The 19,056-nt window shown below is 48.4% G+C and overlaps 1 protein-coding gene across 1 annotated transcript; it reads left to right on the forward strand.

Annotated features, from left to right (window-relative positions):
- Positions 1–1,906: 1,906 nt before the first annotated feature.
- Positions 1,907–18,808, forward strand: Tfap2e (transcription factor AP-2 epsilon). The gene is made up of 7 exons (XM_005318097.4): positions 1,907–2,230; positions 2,560–3,042; positions 3,606–3,657; positions 13,989–14,211; positions 15,497–15,615; positions 16,468–16,609; positions 17,664–18,808. Exons 1-7 carry the CDS (start codon positions 2,204–2,206, stop codon positions 17,944–17,946), a joined length of 1,329 nt encoding a protein of 442 aa, XP_005318154.2. The 5' UTR covers positions 1,907–2,203; the 3' UTR covers positions 17,947–18,808.
- The last annotated feature ends 248 nt before the right edge of the window (positions 18,809–19,056 follow it).

Here is a 19,056-nt window from a genome sequence, read left to right on the forward strand (position 1 = left end):
CTCTTATTTGCCTTAATTTAACCCCTGTCTGTGCTTCTCAGGAGGGGAAGGTTGAGTTTTAGAAAGGAAAAGGAGGGATTGACTATAGAGATTGAAACATGCTTGACAGCCAGCCAGTGCCTGCCATGATAACACACAAACACACAGCCTACGCATGTTAGTATTGCACCCTGTCCACGTGAGTCAGTTACACACAGATTCACTCTATAGCATCTAGATGTCACAGGCCCACACTCAGCCCAGTTTCCTATGGCTTCAGAAACATCTTGGTTCCTTCTCATGTGCAGTTAACACCAAAACCCAACACAAGCAATTCTCTCTGGCCAGTTTGTGTCTTCAAATTCCTCAGACCCTAGTTTGGCATTAGGGATACTAATGCAGGAAGCCTGAGTGAAGTGGTCACCTTCAGAGGAGTATTGATCCAGAGTCACTCAAGACAGAGGGACTCCCCATATAGATGCACATTGACACGTGTGTACATGAGCTTAAATTTGCAGCTCACAAACTTCTTCCACATTCACAGTCATCCACCTCATCCAAAGTTGGGTGAAGTGGTTAAAGATTAAATCAATCCTGCTCTGATGCTGAATGCCCTTAACTGCCCACTCCCCACCTGATAGAGAACAAGGACTTTGGGTTACTTTCCCCAACTTCACCCCTTTTCAGCAGGAAGCCGTTTGGAGATGTTATCCCCCATATTTCCATGGAAATGGAATGTAGAAATTGACAATTTGGGGAAGTGTAACAGTAGTCCACTTTAAATATAACACTTGCTTTGAATATAATGCTGCTCTGCCACTGCAACTTATTTTTTTAAATGGACATGTTTCTTTCTCTTCCTCTCTCCCTGCTCCTCCTAATCTCTCCCCCTCCCTAATCTCAGGGAAAACAGTATTACCACATGAATAAAGTAACCCAGACTTTAGGAATGGTACCAGAAGATCTCAGAAATGACAACCTCCCAAATTGAGGAACTCTAGGTAGGCCAGAGGGGTGGGAGGCAAAGGGAGGAGGCAGGGGGTTAGCAATGATGGAGGAATGTGATGACATCTTTAGCCAAAGTACATGTATGAAGACATGAATTGGTGTGAACATACTTTATATACAAACAGAGACATGGAAATTTGTTCTATATGCCGTAATAAGAATTGTGATGCATTCCGCTGTCAGGTATTTAAAAAATAAAACCAATTAAAAAAAAAAACATGACAGGGCTGGGATTGTGGCTCAGTGGCAGAGCACTTGCCTAGCATGTGTGAGGCACCAGGTTCGATCCTCAACACCACATATAAATAAGCAAAAAATAAAGTACATCAACAACTAAAAAAAAAAAAAAATGACAACCTCCCAAATTAGCAAGTGAATTACAACTCCAGACAGAGAACACGTGAAATGTAGCCTTTGAATCACCTGTTTAAAAGCCCCCTGTTTCTGCTGGTGGTCAGAATCACAGCCTTTAGGACAGGAGTCCCCTCTGTTTCTCCTTGGCTAGCAAAGCAATAAATCTTTTCCTTTTTCTCAAAAAAAAAAAAATTAAATCAATCGCTCATTTTTCCCCCCTAAAACTCAACCTTCTCTTCCTGAGAAATGATGCGCACTTTACAGAGGAGGAAGCTGAGACCAGTAAAGAGTTGTGCTTTGGGCAAAGGTGAAGATGCCAGAGAGCTAAGCAAATTCAGGGCCTCTTTGTCCCAGCCTAGAACCCTCTGTTTCACTGCAGTTGCGAGAGCTTCGAACCCAGAATGCAGCTTAGATCAGCAGGGGTCGAATCCACTCGCTGCTACCCACCCAGCCGGATCCCACCAAAGCCACGCCCTCCTTTTGGCGACCGCTAGGGAAAAAGGAGAGAAAGGCCATAGCTTGTCTCTTTAATGCGCGCCCCCGAGGCCTGGCGCGCCCCCGCCACTATAACTGGAGTGCATGGAGCAGGCTGCTCTCAGAGGGAGTGGGGCAGGCGCTGGGTACCCGTTGACCGACTTTTCCAAGTGCCATCAGAGGCCAGTCCTTTCCGCTTCCTTGGACCAGCCTCAGGGTGCTCACAGCTGAGGACTTTACACCGGCTGGGCTCTGGGCTGGGTGGTACCCAGGTGCCGCGCCGTGACCCTAGCCGGCTGTGTCCGCTTCCCGCCCCTCTTCCCGCAGCGCTCGCCGTCGGGCGAGAGCTCTGCCGCCGCCACGTCTCACACCCCGCACTACCCGCCTCATGCTGGTGCATACTTACTCCGCCATGGTGAGTAGTCTCAGGTCCCGCCGCACCGGGCACCCTTGGCCGGAGAATCGAGGAGCCCGCGCGCTGCATCTTCCAAACCTCCTGCCCTAGCGCCAACGAAATCTCGGAGGGAGGGAGCAGTGAGGACTCCGCCAGCTTAGAGGGAGGTGGGTAGGAGACCACGGTCCTCAGCCTGAGGCTCCTGCGCCCGCGGGTCATTCGGTGATAGACACTGGGCCCGAGGAAGAGGATCGGACGGCAGCTGGATCCTCCGGAGCCAAGAAGGATCCTTTCTGGTTGGGGTCCTTTCAGCTGCCGGCGGGTCACCTAGCTCTCCCTTTCCTTCCCAGGAGCGCCCCGACGGGCTCGGCGCAGCGGCTGGCGGGGCCCGTCTGTCGTCTCTGCCTCAGGCAGCCTACGGACCGGCGCCGCCGCTCTGCCACACGCCGGCGGCCGCAGCTGCCGCCGACTTCCAGCCGCCCTACTTCCCGCCGCCCTACCCGCAGCCTCCACTGCCCTACGGCCAGGCGCCAGACGCCGCCGCCGCCTTTCCCCACCTGGCCGGGGACCCATACGGCGGCCTGACGCCCCTGGCGCAGCCACAACCTCCGCAGGCTGCCTGGGCCGCGCCCCGCACTGCCGCCCGCGCCCACGACGAGCCGCCCGGCTTGCTGGCGCCGCCCGCCCGCGCTCTGAGTCTCGACCCGCGCCGTGACTACGCCGCCACAGTGCCCCGGCTACTGCACAGCCTGGCCGACGGTGCGCACGGCCTAGCTGAGGCGCCCCTGGGCCTTCCCGGGCTGGCGGCGCCACCTGGCCTGGAAGATCTGCAGGTGAGACTCGAGGGGTCTGGGATGGCTGCCCACCTCCCCCGCTCCCTCTGGCTGCGGCGATTTAGCAACCTGGCTGGAGGTAAAAAGTGACAAATGCAGGGATATAACTTTTCTCCCACTTCTCCCACTCGTGACTCCAAGATATGTCCCACGTCCTGGTTTAGACACTGCCCGCAGTTTAAAGGTAGCCTGGCACTTTGTCAATGCGTGGTGCCTGCGCAACTCTGAGCAGGGAGGGATCAAATCTCTTCTCTTTCTTCCGGTGTGCCATTGAGCCACGTTGGGCATCCATTCCCGTCTGATGGGCAGTCTTCTGGGGCATCCTGCTCCTGGAGCGAAGGGAGGAGCAGTAGTTGCTTGTCTAAGCCACGGTGAGTACCCAGGATTCCAGCTTGGCGCCAGATAGATAGTGCGAGCCACGGCTATCCCGGTCCCACCCGTCGCCGCCTCGGGCGGCTGTGCAGCACGCAGGGCTGAGCGGACAGAGATAGGGGCAGCAGGGGCTTGGGAAGCAATAGACTAGATTTACTCACGCCCTCACTGCCACCTTCACCTACTTGCAGGCCATGGATGAGCCGGGAATGAACCTCCTGGACCAGTCTGTGATAAAGAAAGGTAAGCAATGGCATGTAACTGCCAGGGCAGAGCCAGGCGAGATAGTGCAGGCCCGGGGAGCACAGACCCATTTTCTTCACTGCCGCCAGTGCCTCCTGTGAACATTCTTCACGAACCCTTAGAGGGACAGCGAAGGCTGCAGGCCTGGCTAGATATTGGGCAGTAGAGCGGGGTCTGTGATTTTGTCGTGAAGCCTGCCGCCTGCGGTGGCCTGAGTTGGGTCGGCTCCCTTGGCTGCGACTCCTGGGCCTGGCCTTCCCTCGCCAAGGGGAGGGCGCTCTTGTGGATCTGGAGTTAATTTGCAGAACGAGTTAAACCACTTCCCTATTTCCTAAGAGGTGGGAATGGGAGTGTTGTTCCACAGATTTTTGTAGATGATTTCCACTTTACAGAGCGTTAGCATTTTGGAGCTTAGCAGTGGCTCTCCTACCCTTCCTTCCCTGAAGAGCCTTGAGGCCCTTTCAGTTTTCTGCTAGGGAATTTTCTTTCAGCAGGAGCTTCCTGCTGCTAGTAGGCTTAGAAGAACTGAATATTGTTGTATTAGGCTGTATGTTTGTGGGTCAGGGCCTTCGTACTCCTGGATGTCCCTGTCTCTGTTAGAGTTCAAAGTCCTATACATGTCCACCTGTTCCTTTCCCAGGTGTCGATATTTCTCGGTATGTCTTTGTTAGTGTGAGTGTATTTGTAATTTGCATCTTTGTACTTTGGGGTACATTTCGGTTTGGAGTTCTCAGTGTATGTTTCAGGATCTCTGTTGTGTCTTGGAATTTGTCCTTTGGTATCTGATAATTTCTAGACGTGTGAGATTCCCTTCCTGTAAAATTTCCAGGTGTCCTTTTGCATTAGTAAAATCAAGGGTATGAGACACAACCTTGAGTGGCTTTTGGGGCCTGAGGACCAAGTGAGTGAGTGAACCTAGGTTACCTGTCCTTGAACCTGGGTGGGGGCCAGGAACTGGGGAATTTCAAGGATGATCTTATCTCCCGGGAACAGTGGACCAAGTATAATGGAAGACTCTTGGAGATAGTACCTTCTATTAGGACAGGAGCTGTCCACTAAGCCAACAAAGCCCTGCTAGTTGAGCTGGGTGGGGTGCACAGTGTAGCTGCTGGGGTCTCCTCACAACCTCAGCTATTGGTGACATCCCAATTCCTGGAGGTCCCCACCAGCAAGTTCTGGGAAGCCTGTCTTGAGGAAGGGTAAAACAATCTGCTGTTGCTCAGAATACCTTAATCCTGAATTATGGCTAGGAACCAGAGCTGGTTTCTTTCAAAGGGACATCAGGTTCCAAAACTCTTGAATCTTAGATGCGACCCGAAATCCCCTAATGCAGTCCCAGAGACACAGTGAGTGTCTGGGCGCTGCGCGCTCGCTTGATGGATCCAGCAGGAGGCACGGATGTGAGTTCGCACACCTGCTGGATGGCAATGCCAGATCTCAGGTGGCCTAGTGGAGCGAGATGGAAAGCCGGTAACCTAAGCGGGGAACCTGAGTTACAGCCCAAGGCGCTGCAGCAAAACGGGAATAAAGGGGCCAGGGCCCCGAGCGCTCGTTCTTGTGCCGAGAATTAGCCAATCGGCCTCCAGGCAGACGTTTGGGGAGTAGAGTCGGTGCCTGAGCTTGCGGTCCTAGCAAAAGCCAAAGTACTGCTGGCTCCCGCGGTGTCCACCTAGAGGAGCCGCTGCGGCGACGAAGGCGGCTCACCTTCAGTCTGACACCCAGGAGCCTCGTCACCCACCCCCGCGCGCAGCGGGCAGTTTGCCCTGGTCCTCTGCGGTCGCTGCGGGACCCGGCCTCATCGCTAGCCCCGCGGGTCTCCAACTGGGCAAGGGGGTAGCGCCTTTCTTCGTCTTCGGACCCTTCGGAGAGCACTGGAAGTCCCTGTTGTTTCCTGGGGAGCTCCAGCGCCCTCCGGGTGTGATGTGGGACCCCATTCCGCCCGGGGCCTTAATTATAGAAAGTTACTCTTGGCCAGCTGAAGCGTCCCACTCTTCTAGGTCCTCAGCATTGGCTGGAGGGGCGGCTGCGTTACAAAGGGTTAGGGTCCTGCATAAGAAACCCGGGCCACCCCACCCCGCATCAGACAGATCCTTGGCCCTCCATCTCGCCTGTGCCACGTGGATGCGAGCCTGGAAGCCCTAGGGGCCCAGCCCGGGATTATGCAATCTTGGCAGATGCCAGGCACTTGCCCTGGAGAGGAGGGCCCGCGCCGCGCAGACCCACCAAACACTTCCACGTCTGCCCCTTGCAGCCACAACTTGGGTTTGGGGGTGGCAAACTGGATTAAGGCCTAACAGAGGGGAAATTGGGAACCCTCCATTTTCTGCGCACAATTGTCACCTCCAGTTTTGCAACCCGTCCTAGAGAAACAGAAAGCAGGCGGTAATGGTAGGGGAAAGAGCTGCGCAGAAATATTTTCCAGCCAAGGAAGGCGGGGTGGGTGGGTGAGGGTGTCTGTGCAAGACATAGGAACTCACAGGACAACGAGCGGAGCCAGCCGCAAGCGCCTGAGGTCAGGAGGCTTCCTAGAAGAGAGATTTTAGCCAGGTGCAATGGGTGGGTGCTCAGTGGGTACTAGGTGATGGGATTTTAAGTCTGAGTAAATTGGGAGCGAGAGTATGGAAAGGGCCGATCTACTTTTACCCCGTACTGGGTAAAAAGCATGTGCAAATGCCCTTCCTGTGGGAAAACCAGATAGGATAAAAAGAGTCAAAAGTTTGTGTAGGTTTCATGTTATACAGTCACAGCTGGAAGGGCGTGGTTTAGAGTTGAGAATTGAATTGCATCCCTCCTTCTCTCCCAGAAGAGAGTGGGTGATTGTCCTCTTAGAAAGCAAGAAAATCAGTTGTTCAATCTCATGGGGTCTCCCCGACAGTGGCTGATGTCACTAGCTCCTCTGCCTTCTTGGGCTCTGGGAAGGTTCCGAAAGTTAAGGAGTGAGGTACTCACCATATGAATCAAGATAAGTAATATCTTAATGCAATATTTAAAATTTTTAAAAATGCAAAAATCTATAACAAACATAATATCAAAATCTTACACAAAGACAGAATCTAACCCTGCACTTCCATAGCCCTTCCTTACTTGCCTCCCAGGCTGCTGTCTGCTCTAGAAAAAAAACAGTGGCAATGCAGATAGTTTGGACTTAACCTGAGGACAGTGGCAGCCATGGAAGAGTGTGAAGAAGGGGGGGAGAAGGGATGAGAGTATGTTTAAAAGAAATCCTCTTGCAGTTGTTGAGAAGGAAACTTAACCAGCAGGTCCTACTGGGGTAGAAGACGCAAGAAGGCTGAGGGGAAGGGTCACTGCCCCTCCTGTTTGCCTTTCTCCTGCTGCAGCCACACACTCAAGGCTTTGGACTCCTGGGACCCTAAGTGTGAACTACAGAAGCAAAGGCATCAAGATCCCCTGGTGGTGCTGGCTAAAAATGTAGTTCTGGCTAGCCCCTGTGCACTCGCCTATAATCCCAGCACTCCAGAGGCTGAGGCAGGAGGATCTCAGGTTCAAAGCCCAGCCTCAGCAATTTATTGAGACCCTAAGCAACTTAGCAAGTCTGTGTCTCAAAATAAAAAATAAAAAGGGCCTGAGATGTGGCTCAGTGGTTAAGCAATCCCTGGTTCCAAAAAAAAAAAAAAAAAAACTGTTTCGGGGGGCCTGGGGTTGTAGCTCAGTGATAGAGCACTTGCCTAGCATGCGTGAGGCACTGGGTTCAATCCCTGGCACCACATAAAAATAAAATAAAGGTATTGTGTCCATCTGCAACTAACAAAAACAAAAGGCTGTTTCTAGGCACCTCTCCACATCTGAATGAGAATCCCTAAAGTATGGTCCTAGAACTTGCACTTTAACTGATGATTGAGGAAACATTTACATAGCTAAAATTCATTTGTTGTATGAATATTATTTACTTTTAGTAAAATGTACAGAGTTGTATAACCATTAGCACAATTTATTTTGAGACATTTGTCACCCCTCAAAATTTCTTTATTGCCATTTGTAGTTAATCTTCATTCTCCAGCCAAGCCTTAGGCAATCACTGATCTGTCTGTAAATTTGCATATCCTGAACATGTTGTATAAATACAATAGATTATATGCGGACTTTTTCAGTTCTAGCTTCTTTTACTTAGCATTATGTTTTTTGAGGCTCATTCTTGTAACATATATTAGTATTATTTTTTTGGTACCCAGGATTGAACCAGGGGCACTTAAACACTGAGCCACATCCCCAGTCCTTTTTATATTTTATTTAGAGACAGGGTCGTGCTTAGTTGCTGAAGCTGGCTTTGAACTTGTGATCCTCCTGCCTCAGCCTCCCCAGTCACTGGGATTACAGGCGAGCGCCACCTTACCCAGCCAGTAAAGCCACAAAGCCAGTAAAGCTGTTTTAGAAAACATATCTTTATTTTATTTTTATGTGGTGCTGAGAATCGAACCCAGTGCCTCTTCTTTTCATTGCTGAGTAGTATTCTACTATATGTAACACACTTTTGGGGGGTCAGAAGCTGGGGAATTGAACCCAGAGTGCTGCTGTAACACTGAGTTACATTCCCAGCCCTTTTAATGTTTCATTAAGTAATTTCAGTTACTTAAGACCTCACTAAGTTGCTCAGGCTGACTTGAATTTGCAATCCTCTTGCCTCAGCCTCCTGAGTCCCTGGGATATTAGGTGTGCACCACCAACCACATCCATCAACACATTTTATTTAACCATTGGTCACTTGATGAGCACTTGAGTTGTTTCCACTTTTTGGCAATTGGGAATTGCTGTAGACATTCATATACTTGACTTTGGGTAGACCTGTGTTCATTGCTGTTGGGAAAATTCCTGGATATGAAATCTTTGGACTGTATGGTAAATATATGTTTAATTTTAAAGAAACTGCCAAGCTGTTTTCTATTTTATTTTGATTTCTTTCTTTCTTTATTTTTGATGCTGGGATTGAACCCAGGGGCGCTTTAGCACTGAGCTATGTCCCAGCCCTTTTTGTGTGTGTGTGGTTCTAGGGACTCAATCCAGAGCCTTGTGCATGTAAGACAAGCACTCTACCAACTGAGCTATATTCCCAGCCCTGTCCCAACCCTTTTAAAGTTCTAAGTTGCTTAGGGCCTCATTGAGTTGCTGAGGCAGGCTTTGAATTTTCATTCCTCCTGCCTCAGCCTCCCAAGTCACTAGGATTACAGGTGTGTGCCACCATACCTGGCCCAAGCTATTTTCTTTTTTTAATTTATTTTTTAGTTTTAGGTGGGCACAATATCTTTATTTTATTTTTATGTGGTGCTGAGAATCGAACCCAGTGCCTCACGCATGGTAGGCAAGAGCGCCACAACTTGAGCCACATCCCCAGCCCCCCAAGCTGTTTTCTAAAACAGCTTTACTGGCTTTGTGGCTTTACTGGCTGGGTAAGGTGGCGCTTGCCTGTAATCCCAGTGACTAGGGAGGCTGAGGCAGGAGGATCACAAGTTCAAAGCCAGCTTCAGCAACTTAGCACGACCCTGTCTCTAAATAAAATATAAAAAGGACTGGGGATGTGGCTCAGTGTTTAAGTGCCCCTGGTTCAATCCTGGGTACCAAAAAATAAAAATAAATGAAGTAACTTTATTAAGTTTTTATATTCCTACGAGCAGTACAAGAGGGTTCTAGTTTCTCTACACCCTCAAATACATTTGATATTGTATGTCTTTTGTTATAACCATCTAGTGGTATCTTAATATAGTCCTAATTTCTCTCTTGAGGACTGTACTACCCAGGGGCACTCTACCATTGAGCACATTATGTCCCCAGTCTTATATAAATATATATATATATATATATATATATTTTTTTTTTTTTTTTTTTTTAATTTTGAGACAGGGTCTCACTAAATTGCTAAGGCTGGCCTCAAACTTGTGATCTTCTGTCTCAGCCTCCCAGGTAGTTGGGATTACAGACTTTCACCACCATGCCTAATTTGCATTTCTCTAATGACTAATTTTGTTGAGCACTTTTTCTTGTGTTTATTAGTCATTCATCTATCATATTTGGTGAAATGTCTTCACATATTTTGTTGTTTTCTAACTAGGTTGTTATCTTGTTGAGATAAGAGGGTTTTTTTTTATATGTTCTGAACACACATCCTTTATCAGATTTATATGATTTGCAGGCATTTTTTTCTAGCCTGATACCTCATCCATTTATTTTCCTTTTTTAAAAAAAATATTTTTTAGTTACACTTGGACACAATATCTTTATTTTGTTTATTTATTTTTATGTAGTGCTGAGGATCGAATCCAGTGCATCACACATGAGAGCAAGCACTCCACCACTGTGCTACAGTGGTTTATTTTCTTAATAATATCCTTTGAGGGACAAAAATTTTGAATTTTTTTAAAAAATATTTTTAGTTGTGATGAACACTATATCTTTATTTTCTTTATTTATTTCTATGTGGTGCTGAGGATTGAACCCAATGCCTCACGTGTGCTAGGCAAGAAGTGCTCTACCACTGAGCCACCACCCAGCCCCCCAAATTTTGAATTTGGACAAAATCCAATTTATAGTTATTTGCTTTTATGGGTCATGCTTTTGGTGTTATAACTATGTGCCCCACCCAAGGTCATGAAGATTTTTCTCCTCTGTTTTGTTCTAGAAGGAATTGCAATTTTAACAAGCTTTCTGAGAGTCTGTTGCACACCCCCAGATTCAGTAGCCAGACTGTATCTACCACCTGTGGATAGAGTGTGACTTGGGTATGTGAGTTGAATAACTGAGAGCTCTTGTATCAGCTCTGAGCCTTGGGAGTACATGAATGGCTTCTGCCTGTGTGACCAGGGGCACACCACAGGCAGACCATCTCAGCTTCAGGAGTCACTGTGGTGGGAACTGTCCTGTGGGTGTGGGAGACCACCAATGTCCCTGCTCTGCAGTCTGGGCTAGTTTAATTCCCCGCTACATGACGGCCCCCTCCCCAGCACACCAGCTTCCCTAATCTTGGACTCCATCCCTCTTGCTGTTTTTTTTTTTGTTTTGTTTTTTTTTTTTTAAAGAGAGAGTGAGAGACAGAGGGGGACAGAGAGAGAGAGAGAGAATTTTAACATTTATTTATTTTTTTCTTAGTTCTTGGCGGACACAACATCTTTGTTGGTATGTGGTGCTGCTGAGGATCGAACCCGGGCCGCACGCATGCTAGGCGAGCGCGCTACCGCTTGAGCCACATCCCCAGCCCCCCTCTTGCTGTTTTTGAGGAAAGAGGTTCTGAAGGAAAAGGGACAGGCAGGGGAAACAGCAAGGTCTGTTATTCGTAGACACATATGTCCCTTGCCATTTCACACACATGGCTGCACCTAGTTTGCATAAATATATCATTGACAGGATAAGGCACTTATGTGTGTCCATATGCATGTGGTCACCCTCAAGGAGGGCAGAGACTGTGTCTGTATACAGAGCTGTGGTTGAGTATTGAGTGTGTGTACACATGGACAATCTCATCCTCATTGCTCTATGACAAGGGCAAATAATTTTGTGTATGGTCACTTCTGGGACACATACCTATATTTATTTGCACATGCACAAACAGCTTCACAAAGCCTTGGTCTCTCTCCCCTGTCACTGGCCTGGCCTCAGGGGATTCCAGTTCTAATAACAATTGGATGGAAGAGAGAAAAAAAATTGTTTCTCTGATCCCTCCCTCTGACTAGGAGAGATGGGAAGAAGGACAGTCACTTTGTCCTTTTTATTGCTAATTGATCAATTTGTAGGTTTATTTTTTAAAATACAGTGCAGTTGGCCCTTTCTAAATGTCTATTTCTGTGAGTTTTGACAAATATATATATATAAGTAGTCATGAGACCACTAAAACAATCCAGCTATAGAATAGTTCTATCGTCCCAAGTCCCCTCAAGGCACAGGGGCACAGGTGAAGAGGGACCTAGGGATAAGCATTCTCAGGCACACATGAGCAGGTCTGGGAGTTTACATATGTGGCTCATATTATATTTCTACTGGCCAATGTGAATCTAGGGCCTGGAGGACAAATGGGGACCAGGCAAGACCAGTAGGCAGGAGCCAAAACACCAAGAAGGGTGAAGGAGGCCACTGTAGCACCGTGGTCAAGGACATGAGCTTTGGAGTTAGGAGACAGAGTGAGTTCTGCTCCTTCCTTGCTGGGCCATTTTAACCTCTTTGAACTTTCCATTTCTTCCTTTTGACATGGGATATGGACATCAGCTCTTCTCCTCAGAGCTGTTCATGTACAGCATATGGGATATAGTTGGTCCTCATTGACAGCAGGTGACATCATTCTGCACAGCTGTGGAGTTGGGGATTGATCCTCAGGGAACTGTCCAGCCACTGATGGGCTTAAGGCTGTGAAGTGATGCATGACTTAGAAAGATCCCTCTGCAACAGAGCAGGGGCACTCCAGCAAGGCCTGTGACGAAATTCAGGTGGGAAGTGAGCAAGTGTCTGTCTGTGCATAAAAGAGGCGGCGTCCCAGGCAAGTTAGGATGCGAACACCGTAGGACATGGTGTAGATGGGCACGTGAGCCAGAGAAGTGCGGAGGGTGTTGGCTGGGCAGCTGGGTGGAAGATGGGGATATCATCCAGGGAGGGTGGAGGGTGAGGGGGCTCTGCCACGCCAGGCAGAATTAGCTAATTCTAAGCTAACTGGGTTAGCCTTGTTTACCTCTGTATTCCCAAGATACAGCATGGTCATCAGCCATGGTGGAAAGGCTCAGGGCACTGCTTTTGAGACCATGGTGGGTTGGCTTTTGGTTCTCATTTTACCAGCTAAGTGATCTGTGGCTCACTGACTTCGCCTTTCTGGGCTTTAGCCTCCTCCTCTGTAGAATGGGAATAAGGGTAGCTCCCTTGTGGGTTGTTCTAAGGACTCAGGGGGGTTATCTGTGTGAACATACAGCATAGTGTGTGCTCAGTAATTGTTAACCTCAGACTCCTCACTTGATTCCTATTACACACACACACACACACACACACACACACACACACACACACACAGTCTTGTCTTTTGAGGCTTTCAGTTCTTTGAAAGAACAGAAACCTAAGGGGTTCCTCTGAAGAAGCAAGTGCCTCAGTATTCTCCCTTCTCTCTGCAGTTAAGCAGGAAGATGGAGGTTACACTTTGGGAAGAACTTTCTTTTAGAGCCAAGAGTATCTGAGTTTTAGAAAATTAATCCATTAACCTCTAAGTTTTAAATTCTGATAATATTTCAACAAAATTGACACAGGTACATTAAAATATGTTGGGAGTCATGATTTAGATCTTATACCTTATTAATATTATTAATAATCTTAATAATATTAATAATCTTATACCGTATTAATATTAATTAGTATTATTATAATTATTAAATTACATGTAATTATATTCATACTATTACATAACTCTATTATGCCGTGTGATTGTATTACATATTACATTTAATTTTTATTTATTTATTTTTTTGTTTTGGTAGTGGGGATGTAACTCAGAGGAGCTTTACCACAGAGCCACATCCCCAGACCTTTTTATTTTTTCTTTTGAGTTTCACCAAGTTGTTTTGGGTTTTTGCTGAGGCTGGCTTTGAACTTGCAATCCTCCTGCCTCATCCTCCTCAGTTGCTGGGATTACAGGTGTGCAACACCACTCCTTGGCTATTTTTAACTTTTTGTAGGTGTTCCACATCTGGTACAATCAGGCAAAATGGATTAACTTTTGTTTCCCTTCCCCGCCTTTCATAAATAATTAAGAAGTATCCAAGCAAGGGCACTTTTGGGTTGATTTTTTTATTCATTTCCTACAGCATCCCAGAGTGACCTAACAGGAAGGGGAACAGGGCTGGAAGCTTAATAGGTCTATAATCTCCTGGTCCCCAGGATGGGGGCAGTCTGAAGCTCCCAACCCTCTCATTGATCTCAGGAGGTGGGAATGTATTGAAGACTCTCTGTGATTGCTCAGACAGGATGATCCTGTTGTGGTGACCCAGGAATCATACGTCCAGCTCAGACTCCATTTCCTCACATCCAGCTCCTTCTCTGATGGCACCCACCAAAACACTAGCAATCTGCTGAAGCTGAGTTTAAAGAGGGAACCATGCTGGGGACTTTAGAGGACATGGGTTCAACAGCCAGACAGCTGTGGGTCCAGGTACACACCTGTTAGCTGAGTGGACTTGGTGTATCACTTTAACCTCAGCGTGCCTCAGTTTCTCCCTTTGTAAAGCAGGGATACTGGGGTCTCTCAAGGTGCATGGTTGGTGAGTCAGGAATGTGCCTGCTCCCCAGCTGGCTGGTGGCTGACCTGTGGCTGCTGCTCAGTGTCCCCCACTCTCTCTTCCCTTGCTTCCACTCCACAGTCCCCATCCCCTCCAAAGCCAGCAGCCTTTCGGCCCTCTCTTTGGCCAAAGACAGCCTGGTTGGCAGCATCACCAACCCCAGTGAGGTCTTCTGCTCCGTGCCTGGACGGCTTTCATTGCTCAGCTCAACATCCAAGTACAAGGTGACCGTGGGGGAAGTACAGCGGCGACTCTCACCTCCTGAGTGCCTCAACGCCTCCCTCCTGGGGGGCGTCCTCCGCAGGTAGGAAGGCCAACCCACAACCACTGCACAGCCCACAATCCCTGGTTTCTTCAGACCTTCTGAGGGCATCCGAAAGGGGACCAGCCTCACTCCTACCCAAAACATCATCCCCACTCAGTCTCCTGGGAGGAGGAAGGCCCAGGGACTCCAGATCACACATGTGCTGGGAGGCAGACCCAGGTCCCCAGCAGTTCCCACAGGCCATTGGGATTGTGGTGGTGGGTAGAAAAAGAAGCCCAGCCACAGAGAAAGCATGAAGGACTTATCCATGTTGGAAAGAATGGACGAGGCTGGGTCTGGGGAAGAGAGAGTGTCATCTACACCCCCCCTCCCCCAAAAGGTACCCCAGCACCTAAGGCCCTGTAGCATAGACCTCACTGGTGTATGTGTGCTGGGGATGGGAGCATGGTAGTTATCAGTTTGTCTTCATTGCTGTGTATTTCTCTGCATGTCCTTGTGCCTGGGAAGGGTATTTCTGCTTCAGGGCTATAAGTTTTGATGAGTCTCAGGATGTGTGTGTTTGTGAGTTAGGAGGTGGCTAGAAGTATATGTTTCCATTAATGTGAGCATCCTGTTACTAAGTGGCAATGTGTGGCCTAGAGTGTGTCCTATTCTGTGTGTGTGTGATTGCATGTGCATGTGCAGGTAGTTTTATGTATGTTTGCTTGCCTGTACTTCTGTGTGGGCACCACATTTGTAGAGGTGTCTCTATATTCCTGGATAATTTGAGCTTCCTGGAGGGACTGAGTATCTGTACATATGTCTCTGGGATCCTGATTTGATGTTATCATGGGTCTGTCTTGGGTCTCTGCATGTGTATCTCTTGGTGTCTCTGTATTCTTGGCCCTCAATGTGCCTCATCTATGTGTTTGTGGGTCTGAGTCCTGAGTGACTGTGTGTGTGTGTATACCTTTTCTCCCTGTCTATGTCCCTGTGTCTCTTGTGGATCTGTGCATCCCCAACAAATGTGCTAAGGTGGGGAAAAGGATCCTGTGATGCTGCCTTGTATTACCCTTCCCCACCCTGGGCTATTGAGGACTGGGAAGAAGTGAGGGAATCTTGGAGCCAGGTTCTGGGCCCCCCTAAGCCAATCTTGACTGCAAAACCAGTAAAGTTAGAAACAGTTTGGGATCTTGCTAAGAGACCCTAGAGAATCTCCAAAGCCAAACCTAAGCCTCAACAGGGGTTGGTGCAGGCAACAAGGCCCTGTAAGGATCACTTAGCCCACAGGCTTCTCTCTTGTCTTCATAGTTGTGTGTCTGTCTCTCTCTCTCTGCATATCAAGAGCCAAGTCCAAGAATGGGGGTCGATGTCTACGGGAAAGGCTAGAGAAGATTGGGCTCAACCTGCCAGCTGGCCGTCGGAAGGCTGCCAATGTGACACTGCTGACTTCACTGGTGGAGGGTGAGTGAGAACTGAAGGTGGGCTTGAGCATGAGTGTGAGGAGGTCTGTGTCACCTGGCATGACTTGTCTCTAATGCAGGAGGGTGTGTTTAGTCATGTGTGTATTCACGTAAGCACTGCAGTATCTCTGTGTCATGTGTAAGACGTTGTGCATGTGATATGTGTGCACAGTTGGCCCTCTGTATCTGTGGGTTCCATCTGAGAATTTAACCAACCATGGTTTGACAATGTTTGGAAAATATTCTACCTCTAATGAACATGAACAGACCTTTTGCTTGTCATTTATTCCTTAAATAATACAGTACAACTATTTACTTTGTATTAGCTATCACAAGCAATCTAGAGATAATTTCAAGTATACAGGAGGATATGGATAGATTAGATGCAGATACTGTGTGCCGTTGTATGTAAGGGACTTGAGCACCCATGGATTTGGGCATTTTCAGGGAATCCTAGAACCAGTCCCTTGAGGATACTATATCACCTTGCACATCTATGCAAATGTGTGCACATGCAGTGGAGAGCTACTTGTGGGGTGTGTAGGGAAAGGCACGGCCAGTGTTTGGATGTGGTACGTAGATGGGAGGGGACAGCCCTCTTCCCTGGAGGTCAATGACTCTGGGCTCTGCCTCTGGAAGTTCCAGGCCCAACCTTGGTAGTCCCAAGAGAGGGTAATGGAATTGAGGCTAAATCTGGGCAGATACAGGAAATCAGGGGCAGGTATCTTCATAAGTTGGTATCTTTGGAAGCGGGATGGGGCAGGTTGCCCCCTGGCCAGGGGGTCAGAGGTTCAAGGCTGGGTTCCAGGCTCAGAGGCACACCTGGTAGTAGTGACAGCTCTGATCCCCACAGGAGAGGCTGTGCACCTGGCTCGAGACTTTGGCTACGTCTGTGAGACTGAGTTCCCAGCCAAAGCAGCTGCTGAGTACCTGTGCCGACAGCACGCTGACCCCGGGGAACTGCACAGCCGCAAGAGCATGCTGCTGGCCGCCAAGTGAGTGAGGGCACTGTACACAGGCTGTCAGGAGTGCAATGCACAGACACAGACCTCAGATCTGGGCACAGTGGGCCAAACTGTGAGCACATGAACACGTACGTGGCACACTGCACCACAGGCACATCTGGACTCCCTGCTTAGGGTCACATGGGCACACTCCTGCATGCTGCACAGGAATACCTGGCACCACAGGTGGGTCTATTTGGGCACCATGTTCATTACTTTCAGACCTAGTTAGAAGAGAAACCAGACTCATGGGATTACCAAATAGAGAGACCTGGGAGGCTGCTTATATTGTACTGGAAAAAAAGCCCATCTATGGTGGATTCCACCTCATTCATGAATCAGTTCACATACCAAGTGCTTCCTGAGTCCCAGTAATGTCTAAGATGCTGCCTGGGTTCCATGGTGACAAAGAAGAGTGATGACTGATCCTCTTGCCTGAGCCACATATGGGGTGCACAGAGAAATGGATAATGTCTGCAGATTGGAGTTGGACTCATATCCCAGCTCAGTCCCCATGACAGGTCATCTAACCTGTCTGAAATCAGTTTCCTTATCCATATGACAGGTATAGATTTGTTTTAAAAATCATTAGATGATGTATATAGTGTACTTGGCATAGCATCTGACCTCAATCTCTGCTGTTAGATAATATTTCAATTGTGTAAGGCAAATTTTATGGTTCCCTAATAATTTCAAAAGACAAGGTTCCGTGAAGCACTGGGTTTTTGGGGTAGTTGAGAGGATCAAGGCAAGTTTTCTGAATAAGGCAGAAAGAAGTTGAGCTGAGCTCTGAATGTGGTCAGGACATCCACAGGGAGAGCACAGCCCAGTACGTGGAGCACGTGCTGTTTACTGGCTGTATGATATTGGGCTACTTGGTTAACTTCTCTGAACCTTGGTTTTCTTTTCTGTGAAATGAGTATAATCATCATTTGTAGACTGTTGGGAGAGGCAAGCAATTGTGTAATCTAAGAACCCAGAACACAGATTCTTCTCTGGGCCCAGAGCCTTGTCCTTTAACTTCTGACCTTCCTTCCTCCACCAGGCAGATCTGCAAGGAGTTTGCCGACTTGATGGCTCAGGATCGCTCCCCATTGGGCAACAGCCGCCCAGCACTCATCCTGGAGCCTGGAGTGCAGAGTTGCCTGACACACTTTAGCCTCATCACCCACGGCTTTGGAGGGCCTGCCATCTGTGCTGCCCTCACCGCCTTCCAGAACTACCTGCTGGAGTCACTCAAGGGACTGGACAAGATGTTTCTAACCAGTGCAGGCAGTGGGCATGGTGAAACCAAGGCTTCAGAGAAGGATGCCAAACATCGGAAATAACCGAATCTCTCATTCATCCTAAGGGGCTCCCAAGCCCTGAGTTGAGACTTAGCTCCTAAGGTGGCCCTGAAAGGACTAAAAGGTGGGATTAGAGTCAGGCCAGAAAAAGAACATTCATCCAGAAACTCCAGTTAGGACTCTGGATAGGAGCAAGGGAGGTGGTCTGTTGGTAAGAGCCCAGGTATGTCTCACGTGTGCAATTGTCTGACCTTTGCTAAAAAGGGCTTGGACAGGAAACTGGTATGAAAAAGTCTGGCTTGAGGAGCAGAGCCCTACCCTTTAGGGAGTCTGGGCGGCAGTGGTCTCCTAGGGGCCCAGGTTTTCTGCCTTTTACTAATAGCTGGAGGACATTGTTAACAAATCAGAGGTGCTACTGAAGAGCTAGTAAGCCTCATCCCAGAATCTCCTACCCCAGAAAAGAGGTGCTGGAAGGAGGTCCCAGTGGGCTTTGTGAACCCTTTCCATTCTTGAAGCAAAGGGCAGGAGAAGCCCTTGTGGAACAAAGACAAAGCACAACTTGCAGAACTTGAATCCAGGCTGTGCGTCACAGCCCTGTTGCTATTTGTCCTATTTATTTATGTATGATGTAATTAAATTTGAAAGTTTAAAAATGTCGAGCACAACTTACTTATCCCAGTGAGTTGGGGATTTATTTCACTGTTTTCTGCTCATTCTCTGAGAGGACCACCAGGACCAGGACAGAGAGGGTGTTTTGCTCACAGAGAGCTGTGATGGGCTGGGAGGGAAGAAAGGTATGTCAGGCACCCTGATGTCATCACAGGGTTTTGTGTTTGCTGTTTCTCTCCACCCTACAGTTGATTGCTTCCTCAGTCTCTTAATAAAACCTGACCTTGGCTATGAAGCCCTTCCTGTCCTTCTTCAGTCCTGGGGCCTTTCCCTCCTTTGAGATCACTGAGTAGAGGCAGAACCTGGGATTTAGGAAGGATTTGGGGCAAGAAAGGGTCCTTAATGGGGAACACATTAGGAGTGGGTGGTGTGGATACCTCTGAGAGGGAGTCCAGATGTGGATCTATCTGGCTATCTGTGTGTGTCAAGTGAATACTGTTTGTGTATTATTGTGACTTGCTGGCCTGTAGGTGAATGGGTCAT

The sequence above is a fragment of the Ictidomys tridecemlineatus genome, chromosome 11 (genome assembly GCF_052094955.1).
Source record: "Ictidomys tridecemlineatus isolate mIctTri1 chromosome 11, mIctTri1.hap1, whole genome shotgun sequence".
NCBI classification, from domain to species: Eukaryota; Metazoa; Chordata; class Mammalia; order Rodentia; family Sciuridae; genus Ictidomys; species Ictidomys tridecemlineatus.